The sequence below is a fragment of the Anabrus simplex genome, chromosome 1 (assembly GCF_040414725.1).
Source record: "Anabrus simplex isolate iqAnaSimp1 chromosome 1, ASM4041472v1, whole genome shotgun sequence".
In the NCBI taxonomy this organism is placed as follows: Eukaryota; Metazoa; Arthropoda; class Insecta; order Orthoptera; family Tettigoniidae; genus Anabrus; species Anabrus simplex.
Window position 1 is genome coordinate 1,674,249,773 of NC_090265.1, and position 16,533 is coordinate 1,674,266,305.

Sequence of the window (16,533 nt, forward strand, 5' to 3'; positions counted from 1 at the left end):
TGTAAAGCGAATGCCATCAGTTTTTGAAATCTAATGCAGTTCCATGTAGGCTTGTAGTAAGATTAAAATACCGGAACAAGTAAGCTAGTTAATGCATTTGTTCTACACAAAGGCACTGAGGGTTTTTTTTTTGTGGTTAAATTATGTCTCCTTAAAACACACAGATCGATAGACCCCTACCTATGCCCTTTTAATATCAACATGCTTTTTCTTTCTTCCTTTTCTAAAATTTCTAAATCGTTAACTGTATTGAAGATTAATATGATGTGTCGTACAAAACAGTGCTATGGAAGAGTAATATTCCTCATTATTGTTTCTTTTATAGACTAAACTCTACATTACCGTTTAGCAGGAGAGGATTGGTTCAGGAGAGAAAGTCTGCTATCTTAACACTGCATGTATATTAGAATTTTGTTTCCTTATGGATATCCTTTCAAAATTTATTGAACAGATTTTTTTATTTTCCAGGTGTGAGTATTGTCAGAAGGGTTTTAGTCTGAGGAGCATGCTACATGTTCACATCCTGGCCAAACACACGACAGTAAAACCGTTTATTTGTGAGGAATGTGGGAAAGGCTTTGTTACTCGTCCTGGACTCAATATTCACCTCAAGAAGCACAAGACTGATGAAAAAATGGAGTATCCATGTCCGGACTGTGGCAAGATGTAAGTAGTCTGAATTTTTATATCTTTTTATTTTATTTTTGCCTTTTAAGTGGTCTTGCAAAGATTACCTATAAAATATATAACCAGCTTTTGTCAATGTCAGTATGAATGGAAGAATGAATGTGGTTAGGATTTTTGATTATTTATCATATTTTACCATTTGTTTTGCTGCAAATGAAGGCATGAAATAAATTAAATAAACAAATATGAGATATTCAATTTCAAACTCCAACATTTCCACTTCTGCTTTTTTTAACAGCTTTTTCAGGAGACAGAAAGACTGTTTCTTTCAAAAAAAAAGGCACATTCTATGTCAGTCAGCGATGTTTTCTTTTTATTTTACGTTGTTTCAATGTAATAAATGTGATTTAATGCTTGCTAGATCAGGCTCTCAACAGTGGGAAATGTATTTTGCTTGAAAGACCATATGGACTCATTTATTTGCTGAATTCTGCAGGTAAATGCATAGTAAAAGTTTTAACCAAATTATATAGTGCATTAGGTGCACTGTATGATTCAGCTAACAAAATTGGAAAAAACGGTATTATCTTCAGTTTCCTGTTTACATTATTCATTGTGTAATAATCTTTCTTACACCTCTGTGTTATAAAAATATTTATAGATAAAAGTAATCTCATTCATCGTCAGCAGAGGCATGGCATGTGCATTACTATTCTCACTGGCAGTAGCAGTAAAATATAAGAAAAATAGTTGCTTATATAATGTATGGTGAATTTATTATTTTAATACTGTATTCATTTGCTATTTTTATAAGACCAAAAACTCTGTTGAGAATTACCACGTACCATATTCGAAGCAGCAAAGATCAGCAAGCAAGCGTATTTGATCTTTGTTGCCGGATTCCAAAAGCGATCATGTTAGACTATCGTTGTGCCACACCCGGCTTGTTATGTCCTGTGTACCCTTATGAGATAGCTTTTGCCGCTTCTCAGTACCAGCAAAATCTTACCCTACATAGCCCCTTACCAACTGACATTGAATATCTCTCCTGTGAATATAACGTAGGATTTAACGCTGTAAACAAAATAGATTACTGTTTAATTGTTTACTGATTTGTTCTAGATGAATTCACTTAAGTAGTGATGCACATATATAGACTGTATAGGCTAAATACCTTTATAAAATAGAATAGCTCACTATCGACCAAAATTGCACACTAGACGTATGTCCCACGATGACATCATGATTCCTTCCATAGGATTGCTTCTGTTCACAATAACATAATGAATACCATGTGACAATTTCTTCCTTTCTAACAAAATTTGATAGTCTAACAGTACGGTCATATCGAAACTGACTATGAAATTTTGCTGAGAGGATAAGAAGACCATAAAATAGCTATGTACAAAAAAATTAGCTGCCATTTCGAAATTGAAAATGTCTAAATCTTGGTTCAAAATCCATGTGACAATGCAGCTACTTGGCAACCCTTGCATCCTGCTGGCACAGTGCACAGCAGAGTGGAGTTGCAGTTGTGCTGAAGAAAGATAGAACAAACTGGAAGATTACCGCACGTGAAGATCACTTTAATGATAGGGGACAAATGTGAAACATAAATGAGGTGTGTTAATCGCATGATAAAAACACAAATGTTTTTGGCACCACGCACAATGAATATGCTCCTTAAGGCCACGTTGTTCTACACGGTTTTCCTTACTTGTTTGAGGCAGTATTTTGCAGGCACTTCGAGCTCGGAAAGTTCTCTGTTGTATAACTGGTTGCGAACCATGAATTTTTAATCATGTCCTTGAACTGTGGGGAAGAAAATTGAAAATGAAGGATTGCATTTTCAATATGCTGTTTCTCTGTTAAACATCAAACTGGAAGTCTTCACGAGCTGGCACATATCTGTTAAATGGCGAAAAACTTATCCAAGGGCTGTATTTTCCCCTGTAGTGCCGGAAGGAATCTGGAGGATTTCTATACTGTTGCCTGGAGGAAAGATCATAATGTGGAGATAAAAGTTGGAATTCAAAAGGACAAATTGGGGAAAATGTTTATTTATAAGATGACGAGTAAGGAATTGGAATGAATTATCAAGGGAAATGTTCAATAAATGAGATGGTTTTTCAATTAGTTCAATCACATGTCGGCCCATCTCCCTTTCTTCTGAAGTTGATAATAATGCTTGTTGTTTTAACATCTAAGGTCAGCGGCCCACTCTTCCGAAGTTATATCATGGGAAGAAGAGAAACATTTTTCACGTAAATAATATAATGCATACTGTAGAAAATTAGCCATATTCATGGCTGCTCTCTCAAAGGATCATGTGTTAACTGCCTGGCACAAAAGCTCAAGGTAATGTGCTCGTCTCAGCTGGTCACCAGAGCCGTCCACATCCAGCTACGTGCTATTGCTTGCAATCTTATTAGATATTTCCATGTCGATTTCAGGATCTTGCAGCTCAAAATGGGAACTAAATTCTTGTATATTGCTTTCTTATGATTCCCTCATCCTCTCAGCAAAATTTCACTGTCAGTTTCAATATGACTGTGTTGATAGTTCCTTTGTAAGTATCTTTCATTCAACAAAATAAACTGTCCCAGATGTGGAGTTCACTTGTTTAAATCCTTGACTCCATGTCAACATCAGCTGATGATCCCATCATGCCTTGTGGTACTCAAAAGTATTGTTACGACTGACAATATTTCTGACTTATATTTCTCTAAATAAATCCAAAATATTCTAACATTGTAATTTAATATGCAAAATGTTTAATCAAATTATGTCACTTATACTTTTTAACAGATATAAATTTTCTAATGGCTTCTAGATAATCAGTCTCCAGGTTGACCGCACTGCAGTGTCAAAGAATGCTCTTCCAGCATGTTCAATTCCTTGTTTTGTAATTTCACTTATCCTGAGTTGCAACTTTTTTTTATATGTCATCCATGTTCTCGGATCTTATAATGGACCTGAATCTGAAATATGAAAGAACTCAGGACACATGGTTAAAAGTGATCTGAGCGGACGAGATGGCCATGCGGTTAGAGGGGCACAGCTTTGAGCTTGCATCCGAGATATAGTGGGTTTGAATCCCACTGTCGGCAGCCCTGAAAATGGTTTTCTGTGGTTTCCCATTTTCAGACCAGGCTGTACCTTAATTAAGGCCATGGCCGCTTTCTTCCAACTCCTAGGCCATTCCTATCCCAACGTTGCCATAAGACCTATCTGTGTCAGTGCGACGTAAAGCCAGTAGAAAAAAGAAAAAAAGAAGAAAAAAGGTGATCTGATAGAATCTGAGGATGTTCTTGGAGAATGAAACATTTCATTCTTTGTTTTGTAGTTTTTTATGGGTATGTTACAGTGTTATTCGTGTTATAATTAGTGTTTTGACAAACTGGAAAGCTTTTAACTTAAAACCAAGTCATGTAACTATTTGATAATACTAATAAATAATAATAGAATATCATAAATAAAAATATATAAATAAATAAAATACTCGAAATAAATTAAATTAATAAACATAATTAACCGAAATGTCCGTAGTATGGGCACCAGAGTTCACCAGAATGGATCCCTCAAATTTAGATAGAGTGATAATTCTGTATATCCCAGGGCGTGTACATAATGCTTCGTACTGGTACATCTGCTTCAGGCCTTACCTAACCTTCTGAAAACGACTAAATAGGTAGGAACTGCACCTAGGTTCATCAATAACTCCACTGATTCTAAAATATCTAACTATATTCTCAATAAAATCCGTGCATGAGCACCTCATCAACACATCAAAATACACTTATAATACACAAACAAAAGATTGCTGGAAGACTCCATATTTACAACAACAACAACAATGAAAACAGTGGGAAAACGAAAGCAAGAACTAAGTCACCATTTGTAGTTAGTTCGTTGAACAGTGTACAGGTATGTAGATAAGAACACTTCACTGTCTCTGTATCAACACGACTTGCCGATTCTCATACTCAGCACTTATTCTATCACACAGATACTGTACCTCGTAATACTGTGTTCACTGACTTTAACACTTGTTGTAAAGATATATACATTTGAGCAACACATGCTTGTCAATCCTGAGCATAAATTAATGGAAAGTCTGAGAGATAGCACCTCCCAGCTTTCAGCAGCATATAATACCAGGCCACCACAAAATGATACAATACTAAGTTGTATGTCAATCACTTCTCGCAAACATAAAAAAATACTACGTTCCACAAACAAGACTATGTTCCACAGACGTTTGAAGTCCAGTCCAGTATAGTGCAGCAGTGTCACTCCAGTACCGTATATCCAGTTTCACTCCCGTGTGTGTTAGCACTACTTCCTTCCTGCACAGTCTGTCTTTTTCCCGCCGTATGATCAACCTTTATAGACATAAGCATTCCCCTTCCTCTCACATGATACGCCTAGATTGATCCTGGCCAGCCAATCATGAGTGTATCCTCTAGTCAAGACCACGCCATGGACTTCTTCTTGCTCCCAAGACAAAAACTCTGGGGTGTTTCACATGAGTCATAAAACTTTCTGAGTACAACATCAACAAGCTCATGTGATTCTGGGCTATTCACATGATTCATACAACTTCCCAACGACAACAACAAGCACATCTCATCAAATACTGGGGTAGACACATGACTCATCCAAATTTTCCAAGTTCAATATAGCAATGTTTTCCCAGCTGTTGTACAAAACAAATTACTCATACCTACCATATATGGAGACCTCCCAGCTTACAAATATTAATGACAAAATATACAAATGAAATACTGATAATAATAATTATTATTATAATAATAATCAAATACTGACAATAATCTCTCTCACTTCTACATATAGTGCGAGGGTGTGATATATGTACTATCACATAACGCCCCCTTGGTGAATCGATGATATCACATATTATGTTTCACCATAAAACAGAACTTCATAAATGATATATAACTGAACACTTAAATTACTGTAATAATGATATGTACATTGAGTCTACTGCATTATATTCGCACATGCGAAATACAGTGTGTTCAAACAATGATAGTAATATGACTATATACAAACAACACTGATTGTTTCATACATCATTGAATACAATCCCTTCTTACTAATGAACAGATAAATTAAAATTGATAATATTTACATCCAAGGTGCAGATCCTATCTCTTATATCTGCGAAGACTATAGATATTAAATGTCTCAAGGACCTTGTCATCAGAAGTTAGAAGTCGATAAGCACACTTGTCTATTCTACTGTCCACAGTGTACGGACCCTGATATAAATGAAAAAACTATACATAAACTTAACATCAGCGTCGGTAAGCAAGGAATGCGTACCGTAAAGACCGGTCTCCACTGATTAACATTTAGCAACAACATGTTAAATGTTAAAGTGTTAAATGTTACCTGGTGACACCACAACATGTTAAATGTAAATGTTGAATACTGTTTTACTTAACATTGTGTCCACACTTAATAAACATGTTAAACTTGACTTTCTTTGTTTATATATAGGTAGTTCATCATATCAGTTTGCGGTAATACATTTAGGTGGTGTCTAGTATTTTCAAACAAGGATAATGGACTCAGATGAAGAGGATTTGGCCTGTGTTATTGCCACTGTTGCTTCTTGTTATGATTTATAAATGCATTTTTATTAGACACATTTCCTCCCTTCATCCTGCTCATTGCTTTAAAAGCAAACCTCTTTGAAGTATAAACTTCGTCCGCTCCCGCCCCCGACTTCCGACTTTTCTGATTTTTTTTGCAATACTCGACTGTACTAGGAGCGGAGGTACGCCAGATTTTTTTTCGATCACTCGCGGGAATAATTGTAGATAATTTAGAGTTCCTAGAAACTTTCGGCTTTTTTCGCTTTATCTCTGTATTCCTTTGATGAGACATCCCACAAACAAGGCCTCTCTATTATGTCATTAATTAAGTAATCTTGTTCCACTCCATTTCTGACTATAAATTTTAGTTTAGTGCAGAGAGAACGACACGCGTGCGCCTATCGGTACTGTATTTGTAGCTTATAACAAAGAGAATGAGTGTTGCGGAGTGTTGTAACTATAATCCTACTTCACGAGAAACACGTCGTTTGCATCGTTTGGCTATCTGTTGACATGGAAACGGCAAGGAAGTCGCCGAAGCTGTGCCAACAACTCACGAACAACGAATTGACTTGACATGTTTTCCACTTGGAGCGGAAAACACGCCAACATGTTAAAAGTGATAACCTCAACATTCTGAGTTAACATGCAAAGTCAATTGGAAGGCACAATCACAATATACATGTTAATTGTAACATGTTAAATTTAAATGTTAATCAGTGGAGACCAACCTTAATAAAATATAAATACATCGAGAATACAATCTATCTCACACACAAACATTCATCCCATCCAGTCACACAAGAATCATACAGGCTTTCATTCGGAACATTCATAACAAAGAAATCCCTATTTCTGAAATATTCAGGAATCTTACTATGTTTTCTCTTCCACAAACCCATAATTAATGCAAGCAAATAGATTACATACTTTTTCACACATTCCACATCGATATAATTCAGCAAGTCATTCAAATCATTCACACAACTCTCAGCCTTAAATAAAACATTATACACTCGCTTGAAAAGACTCTCTTTCATCTCACGCACACTTTCATTCTGACACATGCTCACTCTGTTACTGAAATCATTACCATAATTCACTACGAGATCACCATCATTACCACTTAATGTCTCAACAATCAATCCATCTTCACCACCTTTCATATCAGCTCCCACTCGCACCACTTTCATGCCAACAACACTGCTAGTCTCGACTCTGTTATCAGAAGTTTCATTAATCTCAAAGTCACCATTTTCACACATAATGGACCTAACCTTAATCTCCTCACGTACACTTAAATTAACAAAAACATCCTCACTCTGATGTATACTCTGTAAAAACTCATCACTCACTAAACAACCTTCATCAACTTTACGAAAAACTTCACTTTGAATTTCAGAAACTTCCACAAGATTATCAATTGCAACACTGCTATTACCATCACCACTAGCACAAAGTAAGTCATCCGACCCATCTTCCTTACTTTCATCACGCCCCCTATACTCAAAATCTCCCTGATTACAAAACACATGGTCACGTTCACCTCATAACTTACCTGTTTCATTGCGTGAATAGGAATTTCGGTATCAGACTGCCTATCTGACGCAACTAAGAAGTCCGATTCCGGTTTAAATTACGTGACATGGCTTGTTCACTGTTATCATGTCTCTGCATCTGATCTGGAGGTCTTTGATCCGTACGCCCCCTACTTTCTGATTCCCCTTGATTAGGTCTTCTGCCAAAATATTCTTGGTGTTGAACTCCCTGATTAGAGTGTCTGTTTCCCCTTCCGGAATTACCACCCTGATTCCCTTGCCTAGAATGACTGAAATTCTGATTATTCCTATCTCCCCTAGCTGACTACCTTGTCTCCCATTATCCCCGTAATTTCTACCTTCACTTTGCCTATTCCTCCCCTGCCCTTCCAAAGCATCAAACCTCTCTAACAGCTGCTCTAATATCTTAATCATAACAATATTCTGCATACATGCAGCTAATCTGACCTTCTCAGGAAAATGTCTCAACATCTGGCGGACTCTATCTATCTCCGATGCTAGACCTTCAATATTCTGGCTGATCAGAACATGTGCCAAGAAATACTCCGTCATAGACACACCTTCCTGAGGTCTATATTTGCCAAATAGCATGCGATCCCTTTCCCTTCTCTGAATAGCTTCACACCAAAATTTAGAAATAAATTTCTCCCTAATTCCTCCAAACTCGAAATACCCTGTCTATAAACTTGAAACAAAGATCTCGCTTCTCCAACAAATGCAACATCCAATATCTCATCAACCATACTCCACTCAATTAAACCATCGTCAAGATTCTTGGAAAACCGTTTCTCCACCGTTTTCAAGAATTCCATCGGATTAAACTGCCGACCATTAAACTTGGGTAATTCAGAGTCCTTCGTACAAGATACGTACCTACTCCATATACTGCTACCTACTTGGATTTGACTGATCTCCTGCCTTAATTTCACATGACATGTTTTAATTCCTTCTTCCACTACCATTCTGGCATTTCCTTCTACTGACTTGGGGTCATCTTTTACCAACTTAAGGTCGTTCTCCAATTTCTCATTCTTCTTATCTATACGCTTCGCTGAGACGTTCTGATTGGTTTTAATTCTATCTATTTCTTCGACTTTATCTTCCACTATTTTTATTCTCTTATCACATTCCTTGCTGTTTTCCACAAATTCTTTCCTAACCACATTAAATCGACATTCGATTTTCTCAGTCAATTCCAAGTATTGAGCTTCTACCTTATCGTTGATTTCCTGAATTTCCCTGCTTTGATGGTCAAACTTCAGGTTTAATTCATCTATTCTACCATTCACAGCACTGCTTAAACTATCAATTTTACTAGACAATTCTACACTCACTGAATTTAACTCCTTACCCTGACTATCAATCTTACTGGATAGTTCCATACTAACTGAATTTAATTCACTATTAATACTGTATATTTCATTACTAAAAAAACTCAGTTCACTCTTTACTCTGACTATCAATCTTACTGGACAATTCAACACTATTATTATCGATTTTACTGGACAGTTCAACATTATTATCGATTTTACTGGAAAGTTCAACATTATTATTATCAATTTTACTGGACAGTTCAACATTATTATTATCGATTTTACTGTTAACAGCATTTAACTCAATACTTACTGAATTTAACTCTTTACTCTGAATGTCAATCTTACCGGACAATTCACCCTTCAACTCATTAAGTAGCGATTTAAGCATATTGAGCATTGAAGTCTCACCTTGATCCCCTACATTCTGAGTTTGAGATGGGTTACTCGGTTCCTAGCGTATCGTTGCCAATTGATCTTTTCTACTATCAGCCATTTTGCTATTCTCACTTAAATTAGATAGACTCAATGTGGTGGAATTCTTTTGACTTCTCTTTTCCTGATTCTTAGTACCAGCAACTTTAACGACCTCTCTATTCCTTAATTTTATAATACTCGACTCACTAAAACATTTCTTCATACTCCAAAATACATATCAAACACTTCACTGACATAGTTGGTAGAATTCCATCCACACCTGACAAGTGCATCTACGCTTGTAAGCCTAGCAGATGTACCAATCATTCAGCCACACATTGGGCAGCCAATTGTAACTATTGGATAATACTAATAAATAATAATAGAATATCATAAATAAAAATATATAAATAAATAAAATACTTGAAATAAATTAAATTAATAAACATAATTAACCGAAATGTCCATAGTATGGGCGCCAGAGTTCACTAGAATGGATCCCTCGAATTTAGATAGAGCATGATAATTCTTTATATTCCAGGGCGTGTACATAATGCTGCGTACTGGTTACATCTGCTTCAGGCCTTACCTAACCTTCTGAAAACGACTAAATAGGTAGGAACTGCACCTAGGTTCATCAATAACTCCACTGATTCTAAAATATCTAACTATATTCTCAAAAAAATCCGTGCATGAGCACCTCATCAGGGTGGCCACCCGTATGGAAAACCAGGGAAACCGGGAAATGTCAGGGAATTCGAAAAATTACTTTCTGAGTACAACATCAACAAGCTCGTGTGATTCTGGGCTATTCACATGATTCATACAACTTCCCAACGACAACAAGTACATCTCATCAAACACTGAGGTAGACACATGACTTACCCAAATTTTCCAAGTTCAGTATAGCAATGTTTTCCCAGCTGTTGTACAAAACAAATTATTATACCTACCATATATGGAGACCTCCCAGCTTACAAATATTAATGACAAAATACACAAATGAAATACTGATGATAATAATAATAATAATAATTGAATCCCGTGTGGTGATTTACCGGTTACCTCCATCGGGTGTGTCCCATTGGAATTGGGGAAGCTTGCTGGCTCTGCCGCCAGCAGAGTCAGAGGGTAGTAGGGAAATAAAATACCACCATGAAAAAAAAAACTGGTCCCTTGCCAGGGTTACGGCGAAGACTGGTAAATGACCAGAAGCCAGAAAACATCTTGAGGCAACCTCTAGGGCTAACTGCCCTAGTTGTAAAAGGATGGGTACCCGTCCAAAGCAAAGTCAAGTCAAAAAGCATGATGGCACAACATTTCAAGAAACATACCCCAGGGGGTAATCTTCGGATAAATCCCTCGTCGTGAACACCACGGCGCACGAGTCTCGTTCGGATTCTCGGGGAGACTCAACATCATGCAAGAGACGAGTCGGAGCGTCTCGGTGTACCCCGAAGAGTCAAAAATTCAGGCCAAAATCTAAAACCTTTCTAGCAACTTTCAACGTAAATTCACTTACACAAACTGGCAAGCTGAAAACCTTCACCAAAGCTCTTCACGAAAATCAGATATCCGTAATGGCCCTACAGGAAACGAGGTACCCAGATGAAGAGATTTTTGAATCCGAAGGCTACCGATTTTTCAAGAGCAAAGCGGAAAGAGGAATCCTCAATGGAGCTGTGATGCTTGCAACCGCGTTTGCTGTTAGAACCAAGATCCTTAAATCGGTTGCAAATTTCGAGCCTGTGAATGACAGATTGTCTATACTCACAATTAAATGCGCGAACAAAACCTACGCCCTAGTTAATGCACATGCTCCTACAAACAATAAGAACAAGTCTGATCCAGACGAAGTTGATAATTTCTGGGACCTACTGGATGAAAAATTAAACAAAATCCCCAAACAACATGTCAAGATTCTTTTGGGTGACTTCAGTGCCCAACTAGGTCGTGAGCAGAAGTACAAGAAAGTTATAGGAAATTACCCTGTCCACAAAAGAACCAATCCCAACGGCAAAAGACTGGTGACCATTTGCGAAAATCACAACCTGGAGGTCATGTCGACCCACTTTCGCCGTCTACCCAGAAAGCAAATGACTTGGCGTTCTCCCGTCCAAGCTCTCGGAGAGTTCCAAATTGATCATGTTGCAATCTCCAGGAGAAACAGCCCTGTCAAGGTAAAGAAAGGCATCAATGTGGCCTCAGATCATTATATGTCTCTTATCAAATTCAAACCAATTCCCGCAAACACAAGGAAGATAACCAAACAGATCACACGCTTCAACAATGATAAACTTCGGCAAAGGGTCGAGGAGTTCCAGGAGAAGGATAGACCAAATGACTGTGACTTTAACAACGCCAAAAGTCTCCTTGTTGAGGCCGCCAAAGATGTTGCAGAAATCAAGAGAAGTAAAAAGCATGCCTGGTGGAATAGTACCTGCGAATCAGTCCTCCAAGAAAAACTCAATGCGTGGAAACAGTACTACTCTATGAAATAAGAAAATGATTGGGAAACCTACAAAACCCAACGTGCCTCAGCAGCTAGGGTGTTCAGAACTGAGAAACGTAAATACGAAAAATCTCTCATTGAAAAGATAGAACAAAACTTTAGGAAGAATGAAAGCAGAGAGTACTACAGAGCCTTCAAACGCAAACTCACTGGCTATAAACCACCATCTCAATGCTTTGAGCAAAAGGACGGCACACTGGCGACGTCAAATGAAGAAAATTGCAGCATTCTGGCAGATTACTTCAAGAATTTACTTAATTGCTCTAAACCGCAAAGCCCCATCGAGACCAAGGAACCCTTACTCAGGTATCCAGATTCCAGACCACCCGACAGAGATGAAAACAAGCGCCACATTGCCCGTCTCAAAAATAACAAAGCGCCGGGGGAAAGACTCAGTAGTAGCAGAACTATGGAAATATGCCCCAGGGAAATCGCTTGATATCTTGCAAAAGCAAATAGAAGAAATTTGGAACAAGGAGACCCTACCCGAAGATTGGAAAATAGCTTTGATCCATCCATTACACAAAAAAGGCAGCATGAAGAACATCAACAACTACAGAGGAATATCTCTGCTACCCGTGACTTACAAAATTCTATCACTTGCCATCCTGGAGCGTTTGGAAGCACAAGTCGAACATCAAATAGGTGAATACTAAGGAGGGTTCAGAAAAGGTCGCTCAATAGCTGAACAGATCCAAAATCTCAAAACGATCATCAGATATTTTACACTAAGGTCCAAGCAGTATGTGTCTGTCTTTGTGGACTTTAAGAAAGTGTACCACTCCATTGACCGGGAAGTCCTGCTAAACATCTTAAATGAATTTGGAATTGATTTGAAACTGCTGGCATTAATTAGAGCCACCCTGACCGATACAAAATCCAAGGTGAAGTTCCACGGATGTGTCTCGCATTCCTTTGACATCAAAACAGGAGTCCGACCAACTGTGTTCTTGAAAAGATCATCAGAACCTTGCGGGTGAGATTACAGGAAACCAACTACAGTCCATTGAGAATAGGAACCAAATCCAAGGGGATCGCAACAGACTGCTTAGCATTTCCCGAAGATATTGCTGTTCTCTCAAATGACATAGAAACCGCTAGAGCTCAAGTTGAAATTTTAAAGGAAATTGCCGAACAAACTGGTTTGCAGATATCGTTTGAGAAAACAGAAGTAATGACTAACATAAAGAGGCTCCACCAAAACTCCATACAAAATATGGGGACATCACCCGAGTAGACAAATTCAAATACCTGGGTGAGATCATCATGAAAAATGGACTGGACAAAGAAGCACTTCAGGAGCGAGTACGCAAACTGGAAATAGCCTACCAAATATCCCGCACAATCTACAACAAAAAATGCCTTTCCCAAAACACCAAGATATGTCACTATGAAACAGTTCTGAAGCCAGTAGTTCTATATGCAGCCGAAACCCTGTCTGTAAATGCCAACAAAGAACTCCTTGAAGAACTGGAGAAAAGAGAATGCAAAATTGTGAGAGGAATCTTGGGATCAAAGTACAGAAATGGAATCCACCAAAAGAGATCCAACAAGGAAGTCTACAGCAAAATAGAGAAAATTACCGACACAATCAGAAAAAAGACGGGCATGATTTTATGGTCATCTGAAAAGAATGGACGGAAGAAAGTTAACTAAAGAAATCTTTCATTTTTGATTCAAACCCCAAAACCACAATTCCCTGGTTTAGAAATACCAAAGAAGACCTGCAAATGCTACATATCTCAGCTGAAGACGCCTTTAACAGAGATCTCTTCCGCAAGAAAATATTGACAAACAGGCTAAACCGAGATGAGCAACCGAAGAGAAGATACGGTGCCCCTTGGACAGAGGAGCGTAAGCAGGCCCACTCACAAAGAATGAGGGAAATTTGGGCTCTAAAGAAGGCCAAGTTCAGTGTCAAATGCAACAAGACTTAATGTGGTCCTTGATGGCCCCAGCGAATTATATATATATAATTGAATACTGACAGTAATAGCTCTCACTTCTACATATAGTGCGAGGGTGTGATATACGTACTATCACAGTCAACACCAAAAAAAATGGCAGCTTCCTTCTTAACACACTTCTTTTTAACTGTACAAAACATAACTTTTGTAAGTTTAGTGGACAATACTGTGAAGACTTGACTGTCTTTCCATGGGAACCCCTCTGTCATGTCTGCTTGCTTTGATATTTATGGACAATTTCGAGAAAAATATTCTTTTGTTGGCTGACCCTCTCATTAATGATGTTGTTTATTGGTTTCATTACATTGATGATATAATCTGCTTGCTGTTGATAAACTTAACCATAATAGGTTAATATGGTTGTTTGATCCCGTATTGACTTGTCTGAATCTATTACAGAACTATTTAAAATAGTTTTTACTTAAGTCAGCCTTGTCAGTACACCTTATAATGATAGAAAATTATTTATTTTACCTTTTCTTGAAGAGCAGCATAACATATCTAATGATGTAGATGTTGATTCCCATAGGGAACCTAAAATATTTGTCCTGAATGAGTAAATTTAAATACCAATATAATGGTCCGTTATTGGACATATAACGGACCATTATATTGGTATTATTAACATATATAATGTCCGGCATTGTGTTACAAAATGTTGGTGAATAGTTGAGTAAATAAGCCTGCAAATTCTGCTAGGCATGAAGTTATAATACAGTTTAATAAATTTGAAGTTCTAAAATTATATAGAAGTCAAAGATAAGTCACTTAAATGAAGTAAGATGCAAGTTCTTGAAGAGCAGCACAACATACGTAATGTCCAGCACTGTGCTTCTAAATGCTAATGAAACTCGGTGAAATAGTTCAATGATCAAGCCTGCAAATGCTTCTAGGCACGAAAATATATAATACAATTTAATATAATCGGAGTGTATATTAATGTTTATAGGATCTTGTATGATAGTTTCTTTAGAGATCCAGAACAGTTGACATAAAAATCTTGCACCTTGCTTCATTTAAATGACTGATCTTCAACTTCTGGATTTTATCACAGAGTGCTAATCCCTATAGTGTTATAGTGCTTCTTGAACTGCTTTTAGTGAAAGACTTATCCTTTATTTATTGTTTTCCTATGCAATGTTTCATATTTTTATTTAATCGGCTGATGATGATCCAGAATAGTGGTCGAAATCGGTACTGCTTTTAATCAAATAAGAATGTAAAATTTACATTTCTTACTTTCCTTGTATTGAATACATTGAACCACTTTATTTCTTGTTTCAATTTAATTGTGATTCAGTTCAATATGGAATATTATGAATTTTTTATCTTTAAACATTTGTGGACCGAGCACAATGCACACCTCTATCAGAAAACCTCTGGCACTTCTTCAGAAGGCCTGAGGCTCATTATTATTAGTCTTTCTATTTACTGCATCTAGCTGCTTTTGGACTTCTGCCATACCTTTCTCCAAATAATAATAATAATAATAATAATAATAATAATAATAATAATAATAATAATAATAATAATAATAATAATAATAATAATGATAATAATAATAATCTAATAATAATAATCATCATCATCATCGGCTCATCGCTCCAGCAAACCAGATGCTGTCATACACGAGCTTCTTCCAGTGTGTTCTGTCCACCTATAGATGTTGGTATTCAGGAGATAGTAGGTTCGAACCCCACTGTCGGCAGCCCTGAAAATGGTTTTCCGTGGTTTCCCATTTTCACACCAGGCAAATGCTGGGGCTGTACCTTAATTAAGGCCACGACCGCTTCCTTCCCACTCCTAGCCCTTTCCTGTCCCATCGTCTCCGTAAGACCTATCTGTGTCAGTGCAACGTAAAACAACTAGCAAAAAAACTATAGATGTTGATCCATAACTGTACCTCATGACAATTCACACATTGCTTTTTAATGTCTTTGAAAATTTATTTCTCCCAAACATCGCAAGGTCTTCCTCTTGGTCTTTTACCTGCAGTGGTCCTATTTACAACCTTATTCTTAACATCACAGTGCCATTGCAATCTCTTCAAATCTAGTGTTTCATTTAGATACCTTTCCTACCCAACTTGCTGACTTATACCTTCATTTCTTATTTTATCCTTTCTTGTTTTTTGTAGACAAGAACAGAGGAACTTCATTTTAGTTACCTGGAGACGACTGTTGGCTGGTCCGGTCAGTGTTGCTACTTCCAATTCATTAGTCAAGAGTGGTGCAAGATATGCTTTTTTCTGGGTGATCTTGGAAGGGAATAGAAATGTTTCATCCAAAAGCATTTGATGATAAATGGGGCAGTAGAATTTGCAACCTTGAAAGAGTGCATTAAAATAAAAGGAAGAAATTTAGAATATTAAAGAAAAAATTAAAGACCTCACTGAGTGGTCACAACATTAAAACAGTTTAAAGAAAGGAAATTAAATTATGGCCTAAATTTAGAATCGTTAAAACCATATCATAAAATCTAAAATAAACCAGGTAAAATGTACCTCAACTAAGG

General features: G+C 37.2%; 1 protein-coding gene across 2 annotated transcripts in view; it reads left to right on the forward strand.

The window, feature by feature from the left end:
- LOC136858674 (serendipity locus protein H-1) overlaps nucleotides 1-16,533 on the forward strand; it is a 318,900-nt gene that overhangs the window by 282,273 nt on the left and 20,094 nt on the right. For both annotated transcript variants that reach the window (XM_067138392.2, XM_067138393.2), the window contains one exon: nucleotides 469-666. In XM_067138392.2, coding sequence (XP_066994493.2) covers nucleotides 469-666 — 198 coding nt within the window. The remainder of the gene's footprint in view (nucleotides 1-468; nucleotides 667-16,533) is intronic.